Genomic DNA, 21,609 nt, shown 5'->3' with positions numbered 1-21,609 from the left:
AGAAAAGCACAGCCAATGCACTAAATGGCAACAGGGGGCAACCTTTTCCCAAGTTTCATGTCTTCTTTAAAGGTGCAATATGTAAGAATAAAGTAAGATTTCTACAGTGAAATAATCCCAAAACCAACTAATGTTTCAATAATGTTGGAAGGAAGGTTATACTGAAACATATTTCTGAAGGCCCATTATTATGTCCAGGCATTTTCACCGCTGGGGGCTGCAATTTTGTCTTGATTTTAATTGTTTAACAATTGTTCTCATCAGTTTTTTATGCTGTTTTTTTTATTCAGTTTTTATTTTTTATTGTCTTTATTGAAGCAATTGCCTGTTTATTGTTGTGTTCAGCACCTTGGGCTTCTGCTAAAGGTTGTGGAAGGTGCTCAATAAATGAATGACTGAATGAACGAATGAATGAATGAGTTCTCAACTGCGAGGAAGGAGGGATGTAGCCACTGTTTACCATCAGTGAGTGTGAGGTCACCGTGTCTCCTGCAAGCTAATGCTGCAGCACCGGTTTTGAGATTTGACTACAGCCGGCATTAAGCTCCAAAGTTGTTTAAAGCACTGAAGCCAGTAACGAGCAACCTAAAAGTTATTTCTTGTACTCTTAAGAAGCCATGGCATCTTTTTGTTTTACTCTAATATCGGGTAAAGAATGCTAGAGGTTAACACTGACCTGATGATGCTAATGGTGAATTTGAAGCAAATAGTTGGCTCTAAAAACATCTCAAGTAGGGATCCTCCGATCCAATCACGTGATCGGAAATTGGGTCTGATCACGTGATTTTCAAGAAATTGGAATCAGGTGGAAAATAAAATCTAATTTAACCATATAAAACAACAAACATTACTTTTTAAATTCATCCTGACAAATACATTTTCAGACTAAATAAAAAAGGCTTAGTTTTAATTTCAACAAGTTCCTCTACATCAGTAATCTTTGTTTCGCAGACAACCACGCCATAAAGTTCTACAATTTAAGGTAGTCTGGGAATTCAGACACCATTACATGTAGCAGTTAGCCAACACAGAGCATACTTGTTGCCTCAAAAGAGAGAAAATGTCTGTAATTTGGATGTATTTTAAAATGAAAAACAAAGGAAGTGTAATAGACACGTGTAATGTGTGCAAACTGAGCATTTAAAGTGGTGGAAAGGTGCGTTCAACACTACGAATCTAATGCGCCACCTTAAAAAATACTAACCCTGCTCAGTTTGCTGCAACAATTCAAATAAGCCAGTTGAAAAGTTGTGTTAAGAAAAATGAAATCATCTACAAACAGCAGAAATGCCAAGACAGCAGTATATTTATCACACCGGATGAGCGTCTACAGTTGTCGGGGCTAAGCATGTTCAACATCACCACCATGTCCTCCATTGTTGTGCTTTTATGTCACAAACGGATCACCTTGCAGTGGTACTCACACCAATCAATTTTCTGTTCACAAAATTTTATCGATGTGCTATGATAGAGGAAACAGTACACATTATCAATAAGAAATTGGAGTTGGGGTAAAATTTTAGCCAAGCTAAATATGTTTGTTCTCAGCAAATGTAGTTAATGTGGGGGCTTTCACCAACATGTTTCTGTACACAGAGGAATAAAAGTCCAAGCAATGCCTTAGCTATACCGACCAACAATCCTTCCCAAAGTTGTCTCACATTAATACCACTTTCTGACTGATTTAAATTTTAAAAGTTTGAGGCTGATTGGACACTTTTTATCTTTGAGAAAATCTGTAACAAATATTATTATATTATGTAAAATGCAGTGATAAAAACACAGTGGGAAAACAAGCTGCAGTTTCAAATCTCCTCTCTTCTCTCCAGGGCCCTTGGGATAATCCAGCTTTGGAAAGAGCGAGGCACTGCCACTTGTGAGGAAATTGAGAACCCTCAAGAAGGTTTTGACCCGTATTAAAAATGACCACAAAATAAATTCTTTAATGTTTTTCCCCAGATAATGCCTTTCGCATGTCAATGATGCCAATACACAAAACAATTGTTGGTAGTGATTACTCAAACAGACACCATCCTTATGAAGGTACAAGAACATCAAGTTGTGCATCAGTGGCTTTTAGGTGATCATCCAAACCTCCTAAATGAATCTGGGCTGGTTAGCTAGCAGTTAGTTACTGTAAACCTGTGCAGCCATTACACCTTTAATACCTATTATATTCCCCCACATTATGTATGATGAGGGTGACGGGGGCAAAGGAGTTAAGTGCTCGCCCCGTAATTGGAAGGTTGCAGATTTGAGCCCCGCTTAGTCTGTCGCTGTCGTTGTGTCCTTGGGCAAGACACTTAACCCACCTTGGCTGCTGGTGGTGGTCGGAGGGACCGGTGGCGCCAGTGCTCGGCCCTCTCACCTGTCAGTGCGCCCCAGGACAACTGTGGCTACAATGTAGCTCATCAACACCAGTGTGTGAATGTGTGTGTGAATGGGTGAATGACTGATTGTGTTGTAAAGTGCCTTTGGGGGTTCCAGGACTCTAGAAGGCGCTATATCAACTTCAGGCCACTTACCATAGTCAAACAGACTTTCTCCTCAAAAGGTTCATTTTCAAGCTGTAATGAAAGTATTTGTTGAGTTTCCACACTAACAGGAAGCTAGTTGGTCAGTTTTTCTGAATGTTACATCTAAAACCTTTCCAATAGCAACCCGATAGGCTGTTAGAAGCTTGTCTGATAGAATCCACAAAACTTTATAATCAGATTTCATGAGTTAGGTCCTGTCTCCGATATCAGAAACCAGCTCCAGACATGTCAGAGAATTTTCTTCTGGCAAAACGAAAACCCAAACGGCATATCCCTGCTCGGGCATGGACAGTGGCTGGAGCTGTATATTTATTTGTATCGGTTAAGAATGCTCCGATTGATCGGCCACCGATCAAAATCGCCCGTTTCCACGAAAAACACATGATCAGCAAATTCAGATCAACTCCTTTCAGAGCCAAACATACTAGCTGATCACCGGTTGCTCATACTTTGTAGCCGGCAGGGACCTTGTGTGCAGCATCGCACAGGCTGCCGCCCACTAGGGTCTGCTACTCATAATAAATAAATCTAATAATAATGTAATGACTCTCTCAGGTCACTTGGTTAGGGGTCTTTTATTCAGCCTGCCCGATCGGAGCCTCCCTAGTATCAGTGTGTATTAACACTAACTTGTCTTTTTGAGCGTCTCTGTCCTTTTCTAGAAACGTGTTTCTCCTCTTTAGACCCGTCGTCTCCATCCTTTAGCTTGTTGTCACTGTGGACATCTGTTTGCCCTTTAGGCTCCGAGATGTTCAAAATGCAACCTGCAAAACACACACACACACACACACACACACACACACACACACGGAGAGACAGAAAAGTGACTAGTCATCAGTCCGAGGATGAATGCAACTGTGTATTTTAGTCCTCTGATCTGCAGAAGAGATCAATATCACATGGCTGGTGGAGGGAAGAGCAGGAAAATGGAGTCGGGTGAGTAGGCATGGAGTTAGGAGGGAGGAGGGGGAGAGTAATCAGGGGAGGTGAAAAAGTCTAAAGGACAAAGGAGCAGAGATACAGACAAATGAGATGTTCAGCAAGGACGAAGAGGACAGATGGGCATCCTGAGAGTAAGTATGTGACAAGAAAGCACAACCAAGCAGCAGAGAATATTTTATTATCGCAGCTCGAAGTCAAGGACAGAGCTGATGAAGTCCAAACACAAACAGGAAATTGTCTCATCACATTTATCTCCTTACTAAAACGGAGTGATTTTGAAAAATTATGCAGCAGAATGTTTCACTCTGATAACTGGAGCAAGATCTTACAGGATTTTTATGTGCGTTCAAAACTGCTTTACAATATTTTCAGGCCTAAAGTTGGAATGATGTGGTTGTACCTGGACAGGAGAGCTGGAGGAGGTCAATGTTGGGCATTCGATAGAGAACGTGGTCCTCCTGCTGAAGATGGTGAAAAAAACATGAAAATATTTATTAAACTCTCTTGTTTTAGACAATAGATTCATTTAGACTATTTACAGAGATAATGGTAATAGATCATGGATTTTATTCCAACACACAGAAACAAACAATAAACCAGGAAATTAGTTTGATAAACAAGTTTAACAAGATGCTAAAACGTTTTTTTCAAGAATGAGAAGTTTGTCAAATCACAGCAAAAATTATTCAAACACATGAGAAACACAACATGGTAAAATCAAGAAAATTATTAAAAAACAGACTTTATTACATTATTGTGCATGCAAATACAACGTATTTGTATAAAATAATATTTACAGAAGGTTAACAAGGCATTTATGTTATTTGTTTATTTATTTTTTTTTGTTTTCAAATTTTGTGGAATAGAAAGTAGACACTAGTAAACAAAGGCTTCTGAAACAAACATTTGCTGTATCTCAGCCAATTAAGAATCCCATATCAACTTAAAAGAGCCATATCATGGAAAATCCACTTTTTACCATGTGATATTATTATTGCCTTAATGAAAAATACCCCCAAAGCCATTTTTGGCTGCATTCATGCATTCTCCTCTCTCAGCTGCAAATTTTCAGATATTTTAGAAACACCTGCCAAAGACTTGATGGAAACTATGTGCGTAATCAGGCCTTACTCCTCCACCTGAAGCTAGTCTCTGATCTGAAAGCCGCCTCCCCCTGGATGTAGGTCACTGTAGGAAGTTGAGAATGTGACCTTCATGTCACAAATGACTGCTTTAAACCTCCACCAGAGTGGAAATTTTGACAAATTACTTCTGAATTGGAAACAACCATGCAGTAAAAACCATGCGTCCTGTCCACAAAGACACAGGCAATGGCCAACACAGGATGTGTGTGTTAGGCAACTGTTGCTTTGTAATGTCACTTACACACTAGCATCACACTTGCATCCTGCTTTACTGTGTCTAACAGCAGTGTGTGTGTGTGTGTGTGTGTGTGTGTGTGTGTGTGTGTGTATGTGTGTGTGTGTGTGTGTGTGTGTGTGTGTGTGTGAGGCTCGTTAACTCCACAGCATCCAGAATGATAATAAACCACGCATGCCAGAAGCCCCCACGGGTTGATTCTTTCTGCCAATCAGAGGCCCCCAATGGTACATTTGATTTAGAGCCAGCCAATCAGTCAGCAGTGGGCGTGTTGGACCAGTTCGGCTCCAGGCAGACTGCCTCGAGAGGAGGGCTGAAAAGACGTCCAGTTGCGCGCGGTAAAATCCAAGGCTACCTGAATGAGAACACTCCCATCCCGGTCCAGGCGGAGTGGAGCCGATGCTAGTGTGTAAGGGCCATAGCAGACTTGGCAGTCCAGTAGTTAAGAGTGCTAGACTGGCATGCTGTTTTAAAGTTCGACTCCTGGCCTTAGCAGTAAATTTTCTCTTTTTTTTTTTTCTTTTTGCTACACTTGCCAGTATTATGTTTTTAAACACTCTAAATAAGATGATTCACTTTAACCACTGGACTACCAAGGCCAATACATCAACACACTCGCGTCAGACACTGGGGTGACGGGGGCACAGGAGTTAAGTGCTCGGCCCGTAATCGGAAGGTTGCAGGTTCAAGCCCCGATCAGTTTGTCGCTGTCATTGTGTCCTTGCATGCAACAGCTGTAAAAATTTCTAAGGGAAACACTGTTCAGGCTAACAAAAATAAATGGAATTTAAGATAAATAGTGCCAACGGTAAAATTTTATCACATATTGTGTCTAGCTTTGCTCTCCAAGATTTCAAATAATATGATCGTGCTCCTTTAAAGCTACAATGGAAAATTAGGAAAACAAATGAACTTAAACGTTTTTTCATGCCTTTTAACAACGTTCTAATATAGAATAGATATAAGTACATTGTGGAGATAAAAAAAATAAGAAAAAAGTAATAAAGTGGTTCACTCATTTGTGAGTCTGTCCCTGGGTACTCCACTCATTACACACTTGTGTATTTAGCAACAGAACACCACTGATGTGAGAGGTTCTTCACTTAATAATATCACAGAAGGAGAAACTTAAACACTCCCAATAAGAAAAACAGCATCTAAAGTCGCGGACAACCAGAGATGTTTGGATGTAGAAAATGGCAACTAGTGTTTAGCATTCTCTCGTTTCCTTTCGCAAAATGGGTTTCTGGTTCTGGCAGAAGCATCTCAGGGAAGATACCCGAGGAGAGGGGTGAGTGCTCCATGACCGTGTTTGCGTTCAAAACCTAGCTTGTTTGCAGATTCACAAGCAACTTTGAAGGTTTAAGCAAGTAAAGAAAACCTCGTCCCCAAGAAAACAAACAAATCACTAGAAGCAAAGTGCCCTAATGCATAATTGATCAGTCACAACGCTGTCATAAAGGCCACAGTAGGACTGGACATGGTGGTAGACTTCAGTTCAGGATAAATACTTTATGAAAATGACTGACCAGAGATGGAGTGAGCAGTGAGCTCCACTAAGAGTGAAGGAGTTTTATGACAAGCTGAGAGGCTATTGATCCATCTCTCTATGTAATTGAGCTGTGCTTCGATTACTGTGGGCCTTAATGGGAAAAAAAACCCAGCTCTTCCATTCTCAACACTTTCACCCACTCTCCAACTCTCTTTTTGATGGAAAATGTATTTTATAACTGTCCTGGACCAGCTTTGGTGTTTGCCAGTTATTTCCTGTTTTTTCATCAAACATGTGTCTTCAGATGTGACTCGGAGGTGGCGTTTCAGTGGAGGTGGACTGCATCAACTCAATATTTTCCATTCAGCAGCTCAAAGATAGAGTAACACTGTCAGCACAGACAGGAAGTCCTCCAGACTGGAGGCAGAGGGAGAAACAGCAGAGGCAACTGCTTTGTGGGAAATCCAAAAATATTTATTAATGCTTTGCAGAAATGCCAAAAGTAGTAACGTACCTCTCTGCTGCCGACAGGCTCAATCCCATAAGAAAAGTTTCCATCTGAAAACATCCCCCTAAAGAAACAAAAGCAAGTTACAGGATGTCTGAAAGTCACACAAATACTGTTCTAAAGTGTCTTTATGAGATTTAGCTGGATTCCAAATTCAATAAATGGGGAAACATCTACATGCCTTAAAGGTGCAGTATGTAAGAATATAGTGAGAAGTTTACCGTGAGAAAATCCCAAAAGAGATTTCAGTCATTTTGGAAGGAATATTACACTGAAACATATTTCATATCCAGCTGGCTGCGGGCATTGTCCGTTTTTCTCCTTTTAAAACAAAGGAAGGAGGGACGTAACTGTTTACCATCAGTGAGTGTGGGGTTGCCATGTCTCCTACGAGCTAACGCTGCAGCACCGACAACTGTAATTTGACGACGGCCAGCAAAAACCTCCAGAATTGTTTAAAGGGGTTGCAGTAACCAAATTTTACCACAGGATGTCATTTTTACTTTATTTCTACATAATGCACCTTTTAATGTCTGACTCACTGCAGGCCATGGCAGGTAGACAAAGCCGCCCAGGAACCGGGCCGTCCCCGCACCCGCCCATGGTAGTAGCAGTGCTCCCCTCCCTGAAGCCAAATAACAGATGAAAGTGAGACACTCAACTCCTCCCCCATCGTCCAGTAACATGTCAAATTTCAGAAAATGAAACCAGCTCCTTCTGAGAACCTCTTGTTGCCACTGATCACCTGTCCCCCACAGGACACGCATTTTCCATCCGCCTGAGGCCTACAGTAGACCTGCTGCTGAAGATCGGTTACTACTGCATATATTAGTAAATGGACACAGTCTACTGTAAGCAGAGGCAGGGAAATCCATCAGCCGGCTGATTAATCGGGTCAAGAGTTGTCGCTTGTGTTAGTCAATCACGAGCACCTTTATTACCAAGCAGATTATCCCATAGCTATTAAAGATCTCTGTGCTTATAAGCACCAACAGTATCAGCCCTGTTTTGTTTCCTCTGAGGGCTTTGAGAGGCAGAGCAGCTCCAAGTTTGCATACAGACACAACTCTTAAGCATAATTTATCAAGATGTTTATTAAAGGTTCGGTTTGCTGACTTGACTAAAATCAAACCTCTTTTGAAAGTATTTCTTGATACTCCTTGATAAAACTCCTGGTCCATTATTAGTCATTTTCAAAGTGCATTCATTTGGGCCAATTTGGCTCTTCACACTTGAATTATTTATGACTTTTTAGCTTTCCATACATCCACCTATTGCTGCCTGTCTCAGTGCCATAGATCAACAGACCTCAAAACGTTCCCATCCTGCTGACACAAAAGAAACGGGCAGATGTTCAAGCTCCTGCATGCATCCCAACGAGAAGTTCACGTTGTTCAGAGCAGAGACTAGAACATAAAGGTCCTGCTTCCTGTTTCAGCTGAGACTGATGATTCTTGTTGTCAGGCTACTGCACCCATCCCTGACTTTTGTTCTGTGGTGGTTTGGTACACACACACACACACACACACGCACACGCACACGCACGAACACACACACACACACACACACACACACACACACACACACACACAAGATCTGTTCAGCACAGAAGGGAAAGAAGAAGACTGATTGTCTACATTTTAAGATTTTAAATCCAACACATATTTGCCAAAAGGGGGAAGAAAGAAATTAGCATGTGAGTGGTCAGAAGCTCTGATTTCTAAAGAGCCGCCAGCTTTCCCTACAGCTTTCTCTTCAGCTTGAGCCACAGAACCTCAATCGGTTTGTCTAAATGCCACCGCGTCACCTGCCGATAGCTTATCTTGATTGATGAAGAAGACAAGTAGAACAAATTGAACAGCTCTGAATGGTTCAGGGGCTCTTTAACATGGGTTCTAGTAAACCGTGACGGTGTGAGTGACAGTCTCGGCTGACGCTTTCAGCTCGACGGCGCTGCTGAGAGGTGTTATATCGCCTCCGGATTCCTTCACCTGATTATTCATAAATCCCTCGCAGGACTCCAGCTGGACGATCGTGTTTTGATTCTAGTGTTTCGATGCCGTCTCTCTGCTCACACACAGGAACGATCACATTACGACCATCCGAGCGGGGACTCCGCTGTCAAACAACAAACTCACACAGGCTTTAAAAAGGCTCGTCTGCTCATTCACAGTGAAGGAAACCTCAGTAACAAGCTTTTGTTTATAGCTGCTTAGAGATTTGGAATGCAGTAGCTTAAGTGTATGTGTGTGTGTGTGTGTGTGTGTGTGTGTGTGTGTGTGTGTGTGTGTGTGTGTGTGTGTGTGTGTGTGTAAGGGTCAATTTCAGTTGCTTGTAATGAACCTCAATAAGTCATGTCTGCCACCTGAGCCTGTCCATCTCAGCTGATGCACCAAAAATAACAGAAGCATCTTTAATGAAGATTAAATTCTTCATCCACTGTTTCTATATTAGTGGCGGCATCACAGGAAGTAACTGAGAAAACACTGTTAGTTGCACACCGCTCAGAGATTAAAATGTAAAGCTCACAGGTGGAACATATGTAGTGAGAGCTTTAGATGTGTATCCTCCTCTCAAACAATTGATCTCAAGTGAGTAAATCCACACAGTTCTGGCTGCTTTCTGTATGTAGAAGGAAGAGATAATAGATAATATTACAGACCAGTAAAATAAAATATTTAAGGAACTCTCTTGAGTGTCGAGGCAAATATAAAAACAAATGAACAACTTCACAATCAACTGATAATGTGACACCGGCTGTTTTGATGCTAAAGCAATCTTTGGATCCATAAATAGCTCAAAATAAAGTATTTAATTATGAATTGGTTGGTTTTTACAGCAGACATTTTAACGTGAAAGGTCTTCCTGGTCAAATCTTGAAACAACATTATTGCATAACTCACACAACACCACAAGATCTTTAATGATCTCTTGGCACTGTGATGTGAACGCCACTCAGCAACTAACTCCTCAAAACTGAGCTCAAGTTCTGTAAAACTGACCGAGTTGTAGCCATTTTTGTGTTTAACATTATTAGCTGTGTAGGCCATCCTGAATTAGATCAACTCCAATAGTTTATTAGTCTTAGATGTACATCCAGGGGCGCCGTAAAGCGGTGAAAGATTAGGAAGATTCTAAGGGCCCACAGCTGTTTAGGGCCCAAAAATGTTTCAAAGTTGAATAAAAAAAATGAAGTTTAAAAATCACAAGTACTTTACTTTGCAGTATTTTTTTCTCATTTAAGACATTAAACAAGCAATCTTTTAGTCTTTATGAAATGTATATTTATTCAGAGGTCCCTACTTGATTTTGACTAATTAATTTGAATTAACCCCCCCCCCCCACCACCACCACCACCACCACCCCCCACCCCACCCCACCCCACCCACCACGGCATAAAATGGTACAGTCCACCTGGCCGGGGGGCGCGTAGCAAGCGAGGCTAGCTCTCGCAGCAGTCACTCAGACAGCAGAGTGCGTCAAGGCTGCAGTAAAAATATGTCTGCAAAAACAAAGTCTGGGTCACAGAAAAGGAAAGAAAGAAAGAAAGGAGAAAGAGGACAGGAAGAATAGAGAGGGTGTCAGTATGTCACACAGTTTTTCTCAAAGAAAGATGGGTTTAGTTAGTGAGTGGTTAAATTCAACCTGTTAGCTAGCTCTGATATCCACAGTGAGAGGAACTATGTTTCATCTAATTATGGTAAACGGGTTGTCGTCCTTGTCCCTACCAGAATCAGCAGCTGATGATATGTCAGCAGGTGTCCCCTCACAACCCAATGAACCTCAAGAAGGTGAGCAATGTAGCATGCTAGCTAGCAGCCTCTTTAAGGGGGTCTGTGGGAATCACTTAAGGCTCTCTTCTCTATCAGTACTATTACAAAGCAATATAAAAAAGCTATTTTTGGTGATAAACACATTGATATTTATAATTATCATTATGTGGAAAAACATGGAAACACAATCAGTAAAAATGTATAGATTGTTTTGGATGCTGGGCAGGTTGAAGTATTGTTATTTAGTCTGTTAATGTAACATAAATTACTATAAGATTATTACTGTGAAGCACCTTTTTGAAGGCACCATACAAGAAAAAAAACCCTCTTCATCTACTAAATACCTTGAAATGAAATGTTTTGAATCTGACTGAATTATGGGAGGTTTTACAAGATGTAATTTGTTTATGTAGCTTTTAGAACACAAACCAAAAATCAGTAATTTCCAAATAATTCATCAGAGAGCAAAAATGAAACAAAAGCTATAATAATTGTAATAAATAAACTTAATATAACATTGAACACAATAAAATATAAAATCTAGTATTGATCGTTATCGAGTATTATTAATTATATCACTGTAAATAATAAATCTTGCTGTGTACAATCAAGGCTGAATATATTTTTAGCTGTTTTTTTGTTGTTGAGAAAAATGGGTTTCTAGAGACTTATATACGTATTTATGCAAAGTTGTCCAACTTTAAAATTTTATGTAACCCTAACTGACTCCGGTTTGAACTGTGTGCTTATTCATTTTGTGTCTATGATGAAGCCATGGAGACTTAATAAAGAAGTCACCTTGTGAGCAGGGAATCCTTAATTTTTGTCAGTCATACAGAAATACTTGATTTCTAGAGGAAAGACAGCTGAAAATGAAGTTACGTAAAGCTTTGACACAACATGGAAATGTAGTTAGATATCCAAATTTGAATTTTATCATCAAATAAAATCTAAGAATAAATAAACACATTTTAAGGGAGTGATAGGGAAAAGGAGATTAACACATTTCAGCATGTGCATTTCCTGCTTTTTCCAGCAGTGATATTGCTAATTCTGTTGAAGGAAATTCACTGTTTAATGAGAGACAGCTGGTGAAAATGATATGTAAATAAGTAAGAATGCATGTAGACCTACATAATTAAGCAAAACTGAAACACTAATATAAAGTTTTTTTTTCTCCCTTCGAATCTGGGAGGGTGGAACCCCAGCACTAGCTATGGATGAGCCCCCAGGGGGCCCAACTTGGTATTTTTTCAAGGGACCCAAAATCTCTGGCAGCCCCCCTGTGTACATCCAAATATTTTCTTCTTTTTTCTTACTTTCTAGTTATGTTTATTAACTGCTTTTAACCCCTCGTTTATGGAAATAACTTAGTAAATAAACGCAAGTTCGTCCAACCAGTCTACATGTGCTTTGGGAACTTGGATAATGTTTGATCATGGTCCTTGAGGAGTAGGGGTGGAACAAAATACAGATTTGGCAAAATATTGAGATACTTCACCTCATGAGCCAGTACAGGTATGCTTTCCCCTAAATTGTTTTTTTTAACCACTACCGCAGTATCTGCTGACATACCATACGTGAGAATAGGGCTGGGCGATATGACGATTTTAGACCGTTTTACGATCTACACATCTGACGGTCTGTCATTTTTGAGAGACCTTTTTATCACGATTCACAGCTCTGCTGTTGAAATTCTGCCTCTGAATGAAAAGGGAACTTACCTCCGGCAAATGACACGCCTTTGTTTGACCCTTAACCAATCAGAGTGAGTCATAGTAATATATTAGTGCCCCGCTTGTTTTCACCTGTGTGTGAACAAACATGGCATCGGCTGCGGCTGAGAGCGACAACGAGGTTTTCGTTCCGAAGAGGAACGCCTCGTCCATTATATGGAACTGGTTTGGTTTTTCACCAGAAATCAAATCAAATCAAATCAATTTTATTGTCACGTCACATGTGCAGGTACACTGGTACAGTACATGTGAGTGAAATTCTTGTGTGCGAGCTTCACAGCAACAGTTGTGTTGTTGACAAACAGATGACAGAGAGCAGCGAAACGTCATTTGCAAGGAGAGCGTCAAGGCAAGTGATGGCAACACCACAAACTTGTTTAATCACTTGAAAAGAAGGCATCCCAAACAATACAATGAGAGCCAGCTGGCAGCTAAAGCTAAAAAGCCTGCGGCTACAGCGGCAGCAGCTAGTGCTTCTTCCAGGCAGCAAACGCTAACAGAAACACTCACAAAACTCACTCCTTACGACAGAGACAGCAGACGATGGAACAGCGTGACAGATGCAGTGACGTACCACTTGGTTAAAGATTTGTGTCCCGTGCGAACAGGAGTGGGATTTAAGAAAATGATAAAAACATTGGATCCGCGCTACGAGTTTTCCAGCCGCAAGTATTTTTCAAACACCGCCATTCCACGCATGTACGCTGAATGCAAAGTGAGCGTTGCAGAAAATATTCAGAATGCGCAGTTATTTGCTACCACAAGCGATCTCTGGTCCAGCCGCACATCAGAGCCGTATTTGAGCTTAACTATCCACTACATGAGCAACTGGGAGCTACATAGTATTTTGAACAAGTTAATGTTTGCACAATACATTTGCAATTGACATGTTTGCACTTTAAATATGTTTACGATTTTAATTTATGTTAAGTTACATGAAAAACGAGAAAAACTGATTTTTGTAACTGTTTCTCTCAGGGCTTTTATCATCTCTGGTGTGAGTTTAAAATATAAGTGTGTTAGCACTGTGCTGGTTATCCCTAATATGAATAAATGTTTATTTATTCAATGTTTCTCTTCTTTAAGCTGAAGTTATGCTATTCATGGATGAAAAATCGTGATAAAATCGAAATCGTGATAAAATATTGGAAATATCGTGATATTCTATCTTTGCCATATCGCCCAGCCCTACGTGAGAATGAGCTAAAACCACCTGGCGAAAAAGAACAACGGGGACAATATGGTGGAGTTGCACAGTGGGGAAAGAAAATAGTTTAAAAAATTCATCATCAAGTCCGGGAGATCGACAGACGGATTGGTTCGGCATCTGCAGTGATGTGGACGCTGAACCGATCTGTCGTGGTGAAGAGGGAGCTGAGCCAGAAAGCCAGGCTCTCGATTTACCGGTCGATCTACGTCCCAATCCTCACCTATGGTCATAAGCTTTGGGTAATGACTGAAAGAACGAGATCGTGGATACAAGCGGCCGAAATGAGTTTCCTCCGTAGGGTGGCCGGGCTCAGCCTTACAGATAGGGTGAGGAGCTCGGACATTCGGGAGGGACTCGGAGTAGAACCGCTGCTCCTCCAGATCGAAAGGAGCCAGTTGAAGTGGTTTGGGCATCTGGTCAGGATGCCTCCTGGACGCCTCCCCGGGGAGGTGTTTTGGGCATGTCCTGCTGGCAGGAGGCCCCCGGGTCGACCCAGGACACGTTGGAGAGGATACATCTCCAATCTGGTCCGGGAACGCCTTGGGGTCCTGCCGGAAGAGCTGGTGGAGGTGGCTGGGGAGAGGACGGTCTGGAGCTCCCTAGTTGGGATGCTGCTCCCGCGACCCGGACCCAGATAAGCGGAGGAAGACGACGTCGACGACGACGGTCATCAAGTCCTAATGTTTGGGCTCACAAAACAAAGCTCGATGAAAATGATGCAGCATGCAAGAACTGCCTCATAATAGCATGGTCTTGAACCAGAAAAGGGTAGAACACCTTCTCCAGGTCAGGGAAGAGGGTCCTGCCCCTGGGGGAGGTGTTTAAGTATCTCAGGGTCTTGTTCACAAATGAGGGAAAGATGGATCAGTGGATCGAAAGGCGGAAATGTGCTGAGTCAACAGTGATGACGGATGTTGTACCATTTTGTTGTGGCAAAGAGAGAGACAAGACAAATGCAAAGCTCTCAATTTACCAATCTACGTTCCAACGCTCATCTATGATCACGAGGTTTGGGTGGTGACCAAATGAGCAAGATCGTGGATGCACGCAACCAAAATGAGTTTTCTCTGCAGGGTGTCTGGGCTCTTCCTTAGAGTTAGGGTGAGAAGCTCTGTCATCCAGGAGGGTCTCGGAGTAGATCCGCTGCTCCCCCACATTAGAAAAGCTGGTTGAGGTGGCTTGGGCATTTGGTTAGGATCTATTTTCTTGCTCTTTTCTCTTTGTTTAGGGTTTCTTGGGCACGTCCAACCGGGAGAAGACCTATGAGGAAGATCCAGGACACGCTCGAGGGACTATGTTTCTCAGCTAGCCTGAGAACGCCCTGGGATTCCCCCAGAGAAGCTGGCCCAAGAGTCTGGGGAGAGGGAAGTCCCCTGAACAAGTGCAGGAAAATGAATGAACAAATGGTCAAACGAACGAAGGGATGAATCTTTTTCAAACCCTGCCTTCAACAAGACATTGTAGTAAAAAGAAGAAAAATCTAATGTGGTGTTTGGTCTTGCTTTTCCTTATCATTTAGAGCTTAAACTGAGATTTTCTCTAACTGAATCATGAGCATTAGTTTTTTGACTCATTCTAAGGATGTTATCTGCTCTTAAGCTTCTAAATTCAATTCAATTCAAGTTTATTTATACAGCGCCAACTCACCACAAGAGTCATCTCAAGGCACGTCACATAATAAACATTCCAATACAGGTCAGTTCATTAAGCCAATCAGAAAAAAGTTTCCTATATAAGGAACGCAGCAAACTGCATCGAGTCACTGACTAGTGTCAGAGTCTTTCCAGCAATCCTCATACTAAGCAAGCATTTAGCGACAGTGGAGAGGAAAACTCCCTTTTAACAGGAAGAAACCTCCAGAGGACCCGGCTCAGTATAAGCAGCCATCCTCCACGACTCACTGGGGATCGAGAAGACAGAGCAGGCGCAGGCAGGCAGGCAGGCAGGCACGCACGCACGCACGCACGCACGCACACACGCACACACGCACACACACACACACACACACACACACACACACGTACCAAGTAGTGTTTCCATGGTTACATTGTGATTTCTTAGTAAATATTCTATTTGGTGAGAGACAAACTTTATTGTATTTATCCTAGTGAATCTATAACTAAACGGGTAAACTAGTAGTAGCACATCCAACGTCAAAGAAAGTAAAATGTTATTATCAGGAGAGGGAGAATGTTTAAGTGGTTAGCAGCAGTGTTCAAGACGATGGCCCCCCTTAAGTTAATCAAGGCTCAAACCAGGTGTAGCATCATTTATTACATTATAACCCAATGATATCAAAATCCAGTTCATTTAGACAACTTTATGGCCCTAATTTTGAAATGATCTTCCACTCTGTTAGTCAGTCGCTGTGCACCTTCAAAGTTTGTCTTAAGACCAATTTGTTTAATCTGGCTTTTGACTAATTTAACTTTTGAAGTCACTGTGCTTTGACTGGGGTTTATGCCATGGTTTTCAGTTGTTTTATATTGTTTTTTTTATTAAGCTATTTGATTTATGTCCTCTTATAACCATGTCTAAGGTAGTTGGGCTCTTATGACCTATGTTTTATAAATAAACTACAACTGGGAACTTCAGAAAAACAAATAATATATTTAAAACGCACCTATTTTCCTCTGATGCAGAAAGCACATATCTCTTAAGTTTCATCTCATAAATGCAAGACTGTAACTGGTTTTCTGTTGAGGAAAAAAACAGACTTTCATCCTGAACAGTGAGACAGCTCGCAGCACTTAGCACAGATAATAAATAAATAAAAGGTAGGATTACAAGGCTAAATGGAGGAAATCAAATTGCCTGACACAGCAGACACACACTAACTGAAGGACTTAGTGAGCTTTCCAGAGATGTACGGTACGCCCTGGAAATAATGATGACCCACTCATGCACTTAAACCCTGTTGCATGAAATAGTGTGTACCACAGGTGAAATAGCACCAGTGAAACATAAGCAGGACACAGTAGTTGAAGTAAAAGATCGACCCAATGATATAAAAGCAACTAGACAGTTGTGTCCTGCAGAAACAAAAATGATTGAACTTGACTGTAACCTAATTTGAAAAGCTGAAGTGCACTCACCCTGCACTGCTGATCTGAAAGGAGGGGTAATCAAATAAAATGAGCTAAAGTAAAGTTTGAGGACAGGATGGAGCAAAAGCATCTGAGTAGTTAAAGTCGATAACAGAAAATGTATGCTTGTGTTCCTTCTTAAAAATTAACTGCAACACAACTTTGCAAAACAAGGGGGAAAAATCATTTGTAAAGAACTTAAAAAAGAAAAGTGTGTCAGGTGTGCTGACAGTGGGCCCTGAGGATCAGGGTTGGGGAACACTGATAGACAACAACATCCAATAACCCCTCAGTAATTCTGCAAGGGTAAAGATCTGGTTCACAGTTCCATAACCTGGATGAAAGCTTTTTGCATTGCCAACCCTGGGATTTGAGTCCACTTTCCATCTAGCAACGTATTTTCACTAATTTTAGATAGTCGTTACTCTGCTGTCTGTGGTATGTTTCATGATATCTGTCTAAATTTAAGGTTTGGGTTGTGACTGATTCATACCTAAATAATTATTTTTCTTTCTGGTAGCACTTATTGGCCACTAATTGGGACTGGTTGTCTTGAAAACCCTAAAGTACTAATAACAAGTGCCAGTGGAGATATGGAAAAAGGTATTTCTGATGGTAATATCAATTGCTACGATTGCAAAAATTTGATTTTCTACTAGTTCAAAAGAAATAGTAACAAAGTTTCAACTTTCTCCATTTTGCATCGTACCATTAAAATGTTCGAGAGATGTTCTTTTGTGTCACTCCTTTGTGACCGATCGGATTATAATCAACAGCAGCTTCACAAGTTTGGGGCAGGTCATTCATAAGCAAAAATTAAAAGACTACAGCTCTAACATGGAACCATGTGGAACACGTATTTTCCAGTTCTGACGGTCTGACATTGTTCCTGTAACAATGGCGCACTGTTACACATATTCAAATGAGAACTGAACCAAATAAATGCTTACTACTGATATGAGCAATGTCCAGGCCCATCTTACTTGAAAATTCCCAAGATATTTAGATTTCTTTACCATGTTTTGTGAAAGCTTCCCATCCTCAAAGTGTCGCTCCACATAGTCTGTTGACAGGAGATTGCTGAAAAGAAACGGTGAGCAAATACAGTAACTAAAACCATTTATTTTCATTTTGTTAGAAAATGACACATTTTACCACAATGTTACTGTTGAAGCACGTTGCTTTAATTATTGAGTTGTACTTAATGATGTAATGTTGACTAACATGGAAGACTATGACTTACAGTAGTCTAGCAAACAAGTAACTGACTCATAAAATGAAGAACACATTGCATAAAGAGGTAATTATCTTAAGTGGTTAGAAAAGTTGTAACAAGCAAAAGAAACATGCTCTTGGGAGAAAAATGTGAAGTTGTATTGTCTGCAGTTTGACCAAATAATGGCAAAACAAGGGATATACAGGGGGTGGGCGAGCAAGAAGCAGAAGAAAACCATGAAAATTCTCCTTGATTAGTCAGGATGTCTGAATCTGCCATGGGCAAGTTTTTACTCACTGGTTAAGTTCCAGGTCAAGGATGAAAGAAGAGCCAAAGGCCTCAACCAAGAAGCTGCTCTGAGCCACATGGATGGGCTGGAAGGAGGAGGAGGAGGAGATGTGGATATAAGGTATAAAAATTGTAAGGAAGAAGGAAAAAAACTAAATTGCATTTGGACGTTACAACAAGAACAGCACAAAAACAAACTGAGACTTTAAAACAGACATATAAACACAATGACTTCATAGCTTTTAAACAAACATTCCGATTAAACTCACATTAATTTTTAAAGTTGCAATTTGTGGATGTTACATTTTCACTTTCTTTTCTATATTTCTTAGCAATTGTCATGAAAAATAAAATGTATCAGACATAGAAAACTGCCAGTAAAACAAAGATGAGAAAATAAGTCTATGAACTTAGAATTTTGTCAAAATATTAGAATAAAATGCTAAGCTTAATATTAAACTTAAGTGAAATAAATTATTAAAAGAAATGTCAGACTATAAAAACCAAATATCCTTTTTGTTTTTGACTGAAAACACTGAGAAAAACATCAAATATACATTATCTTCACAAATAAATCCACTTCGCGGATATAAGTGGCCGAAATGAGTTTTCTCCGCAGGATGGCTGGGCTCTCCCTTACAGATAGGGTGAGAAGCTCAGTCATGCGGGAGGGGCTTGGAGTAGACCCGCTGCTCCTCCACATCAAGAGGAGCCAGTTGATGTGGCTCAGGCATCTGGTCAGAATGCCTCCTGGATGCCTCCCTGGTGAGGTTTTCAGAGCACGTCCAACTGGGAGGAGACCCAAGGAAAGACCCAGGACACGCTGGAGGGACTATGTCTCTCGGCTGGCCAGAGAACGCCTTGGGATTCCCCTGGAAGAGCTGGCCCAAATAGCTGGGGAGAGGGAAGTCTGGGCGTCCCGGCTTAGGCTGCTGCCCCAGCGACCTGACTCCGGATAAGCGGTTGAAAATGGATGGATGGATAAATCCACTTATTACATTTTGTCCATGGGGTAGTGTTTTCCTCTGGTTTCCCAATCCTAATCCTCAGAATTCACAGACCGCACCTTTTTAATCTTTCCCTGTTCCAAGTCACTCGATTGAAATTAAAGGTTTGTTAAGAGAACTCAGCAGAAACTCATGACAAGTAGTTACGGCAATCAGATCTGTTGGGACAGGAAAACATCTAAAACATGACAGGACCAGAAGACAGAAGGGAATGACTCAGACCACTTCTTGCTGCTGGGCCATTTGAACGAGGAGTTACTCTATTCATGCAAGTAACAAGTAACTCAAAGATGATGGACATGGATGGCACTGAAAACACATGTTTTATTCCCTCTTACATAAAAGGAAAAGCTCCACTTTGAGTCGGTGACTCAGTGTGAAGAAAGAAGACTGAGTCTGAACACAGACTCAAACTAATGACTCATCAGTTTGTCAAGCTGTTCACACTTTCACCAAACCAGGAATGAGGCTGTGAAAAAAAGTGACAGGAGTGTGTGATGACAGAGCGGAGGAGTGAAAAAGCTTGTGTTTAATGTCAGAATTCTCTGATGATAAAAGATGTCCTCCTCCAGGAAGGAGTCACTGGAGGAAAGAGGCTTCCGGGTTGAGATCTAATTTTGACCTGTCTCATCTCTGTCCTAGGTGAGCCCTGTCCACAACACAAGCCAGAGACTGTGTGAAGATTTCCAAATATATGAATCAGCATCTAAATCAACTTCTCCAGTTTCATCAGAGAGGCTGTGTGACATGATGCTGACCTCTGAAGGTGGCCCGGGGTCAAACATGAGTCACTGACCTGTCAGCAAGCTGCAGGCTTACAGTAGTCAAGGTAACAAGAGACCACAGGTAGAGGTGTGAAATCTAATCTAATGGGGCAGAAAAGAGTGATGGGGTAGACAAAGCAAAAGAGAGCAGTTTTTTTATCCCATGCAGTGACCAAAGTCCAGCAGAAAAATGTCCTCAGCGATCAGAGTTGGTCGTTGACATGCACTGACACATAAATGCTACCTACTTGTGCAGCATTCTGCAAAAAAAAAAAAAAGTATTGTTTTATTGTGTAATTTCATGGAAATTATTTGTTGATGTTAAAAACTGTAACCCTCTTCAAACCAGCAAAATGCCGGTTGTTTAGGTGGTTGCAGACAGTCCTGACTCACCTGCTGCGTGCCAGCAGGGAGGTTCCTGGCCCGGGTGTCCAGGTGGGTGTGCAGCACCTCCTCCTCTGAGTGGATCTGTTGCAGGAGGCGCCTGGGCTGAACGGTCTCCTCCGCAGTGGGCAATCCGCCTTCCAGCCTCACCCATTCCCTCAGACCTGCAGAGGACGGGAGGAAATGTCTCAGAGCAACTAGTACAGGTGATGTTTGTGTGGATTCATTCCTGCGGGTCGTTGTTGCCGCTCAGTGTTGGTCATTAAAAATCTTTTTTTTGTGTAGGCAGAAAGCGCGGGAGCCTCTCACCTGTCTCGGCGCACCTTGCACACACTGCAGCGAACAGCAGGCATCGCACAGCGAGCATGATGCTCACATAGTCCCAGTGATTTCCTCGCGCCGTGAGATGAACTGACAGGAGCCGTGAGCGGAACCGGACTGACGCTGTCAGCGACGACAACTCGGCTCAGTCAGACGCGACGCCGTCATTTCTCGCCCCATGTGCTCCGTGTGAGAGTTAAAACACTCAGAATGAGTCCCTGCTCTGGACTAAGGCAGCAGCCAGCACCTCTCCTGTCTGGCGGCTAGCTGCTTCAAAGGAGAGGGGCGGCGCGCGAGGACCAGCGAGGCTGAAAACAAGGAGCACGTGGGGCTTCACGAGCCCGCCCCTCTGAGACGAGTCCCAAACTCCAGATGTACTCCAGATTTGGCACAACACCTAATAAACCTCAGTTTAAACTGTGAAAATAGTTTCCCCCTCAACGTGGGTGTGTTTGGACCATTCAACGCTCTGAAAACATTCAAATACCTATTTTTAACTCCTCCAGATTAAAAGCACTGTACCGCTGTTGTAGCTTTGTGACTTAATACTTTACACATGGTGAATGAAAAGGATTACAGCGCTCCCTTTTCCCTGATAAAGTTCAGTTGTTTGCTGCTTTGCTCTGTCAAATAAAAAGTCTACAACTTTGAATATTTTTGTGTTAGTCTGCTTTGAAACTGCAATTTTGGTCAAATAACGCTTGAGGCTCATGAAGTAAAATTTTAGACCTGACTTAAGACTGAGCAGCAAGCCCGTCATTCAGCCCAGGTTTCACCATCAACCACCAGGCCCTGGATGGAGCCACCAGCCAGGCCAACCACTGGGCCCAGCCATTATGGCTGCAGAGTCTACCAGCAGGTCAGGGACCAGAATTCAAACCCTCTCACCAGTCTCCACCACCAACCACATGGTTGGCAAAGGGCTACCTCCTGTTGTTAGTGCTGCCACTTACATATTAGCATTC

The 21,609-nt window shown here is 41.8% G+C and overlaps 1 protein-coding gene across 5 annotated transcripts in view; it reads right to left on the bottom strand.

The window, feature by feature from the left end:
• The window catches only part of adam11 (ADAM metallopeptidase domain 11), a 38,273-nt gene extending 17,369 nt beyond the window's left edge, over positions 1 to 20,904 (bottom strand). For 4 of the 5 annotated variants that reach the window (XM_015963093.3, XM_015963092.3, XM_015963091.3 and 1 more), the window contains exons 1-8: positions 20,633 to 20,904; positions 20,333 to 20,487; positions 18,178 to 18,254; positions 17,681 to 17,744; positions 7,402 to 7,484; positions 6,866 to 6,923; positions 3,880 to 3,940; positions 3,168 to 3,301 (exon numbers count right to left, since the gene is read on the bottom strand). In XM_015963093.3, the coding sequence (XP_015818579.3) occupies positions 3,168 to 3,301; positions 3,880 to 3,940; positions 6,866 to 6,923; positions 7,402 to 7,484; positions 17,681 to 17,744; positions 18,178 to 18,254; positions 20,333 to 20,487; positions 20,633 to 20,690 (690 nt within the window). In that variant the 5' untranslated portion in view covers positions 20,691 to 20,904. The remainder of the gene's footprint in view (positions 1 to 3,167; positions 3,302 to 3,879; positions 3,941 to 6,865; positions 6,924 to 7,401; positions 7,485 to 17,680; positions 17,745 to 18,177; positions 18,255 to 20,332; positions 20,488 to 20,632) is intronic. The other variant, XM_054749213.2, reaches the window with a different exon arrangement.
• Between the last annotated feature and the right edge of the window lie 705 nt (positions 20,905 to 21,609).

Source organism: Nothobranchius furzeri, chromosome 16 (assembly GCF_043380555.1).
Source record: "Nothobranchius furzeri strain GRZ-AD chromosome 16, NfurGRZ-RIMD1, whole genome shotgun sequence".
Classification (NCBI taxonomy): Eukaryota; Metazoa; Chordata; class Actinopteri; order Cyprinodontiformes; family Nothobranchiidae; genus Nothobranchius; species Nothobranchius furzeri.
Note: the sequence above shows the minus strand (reverse complement) of the source record. Positions and strands in the feature narration are given on the sequence as shown.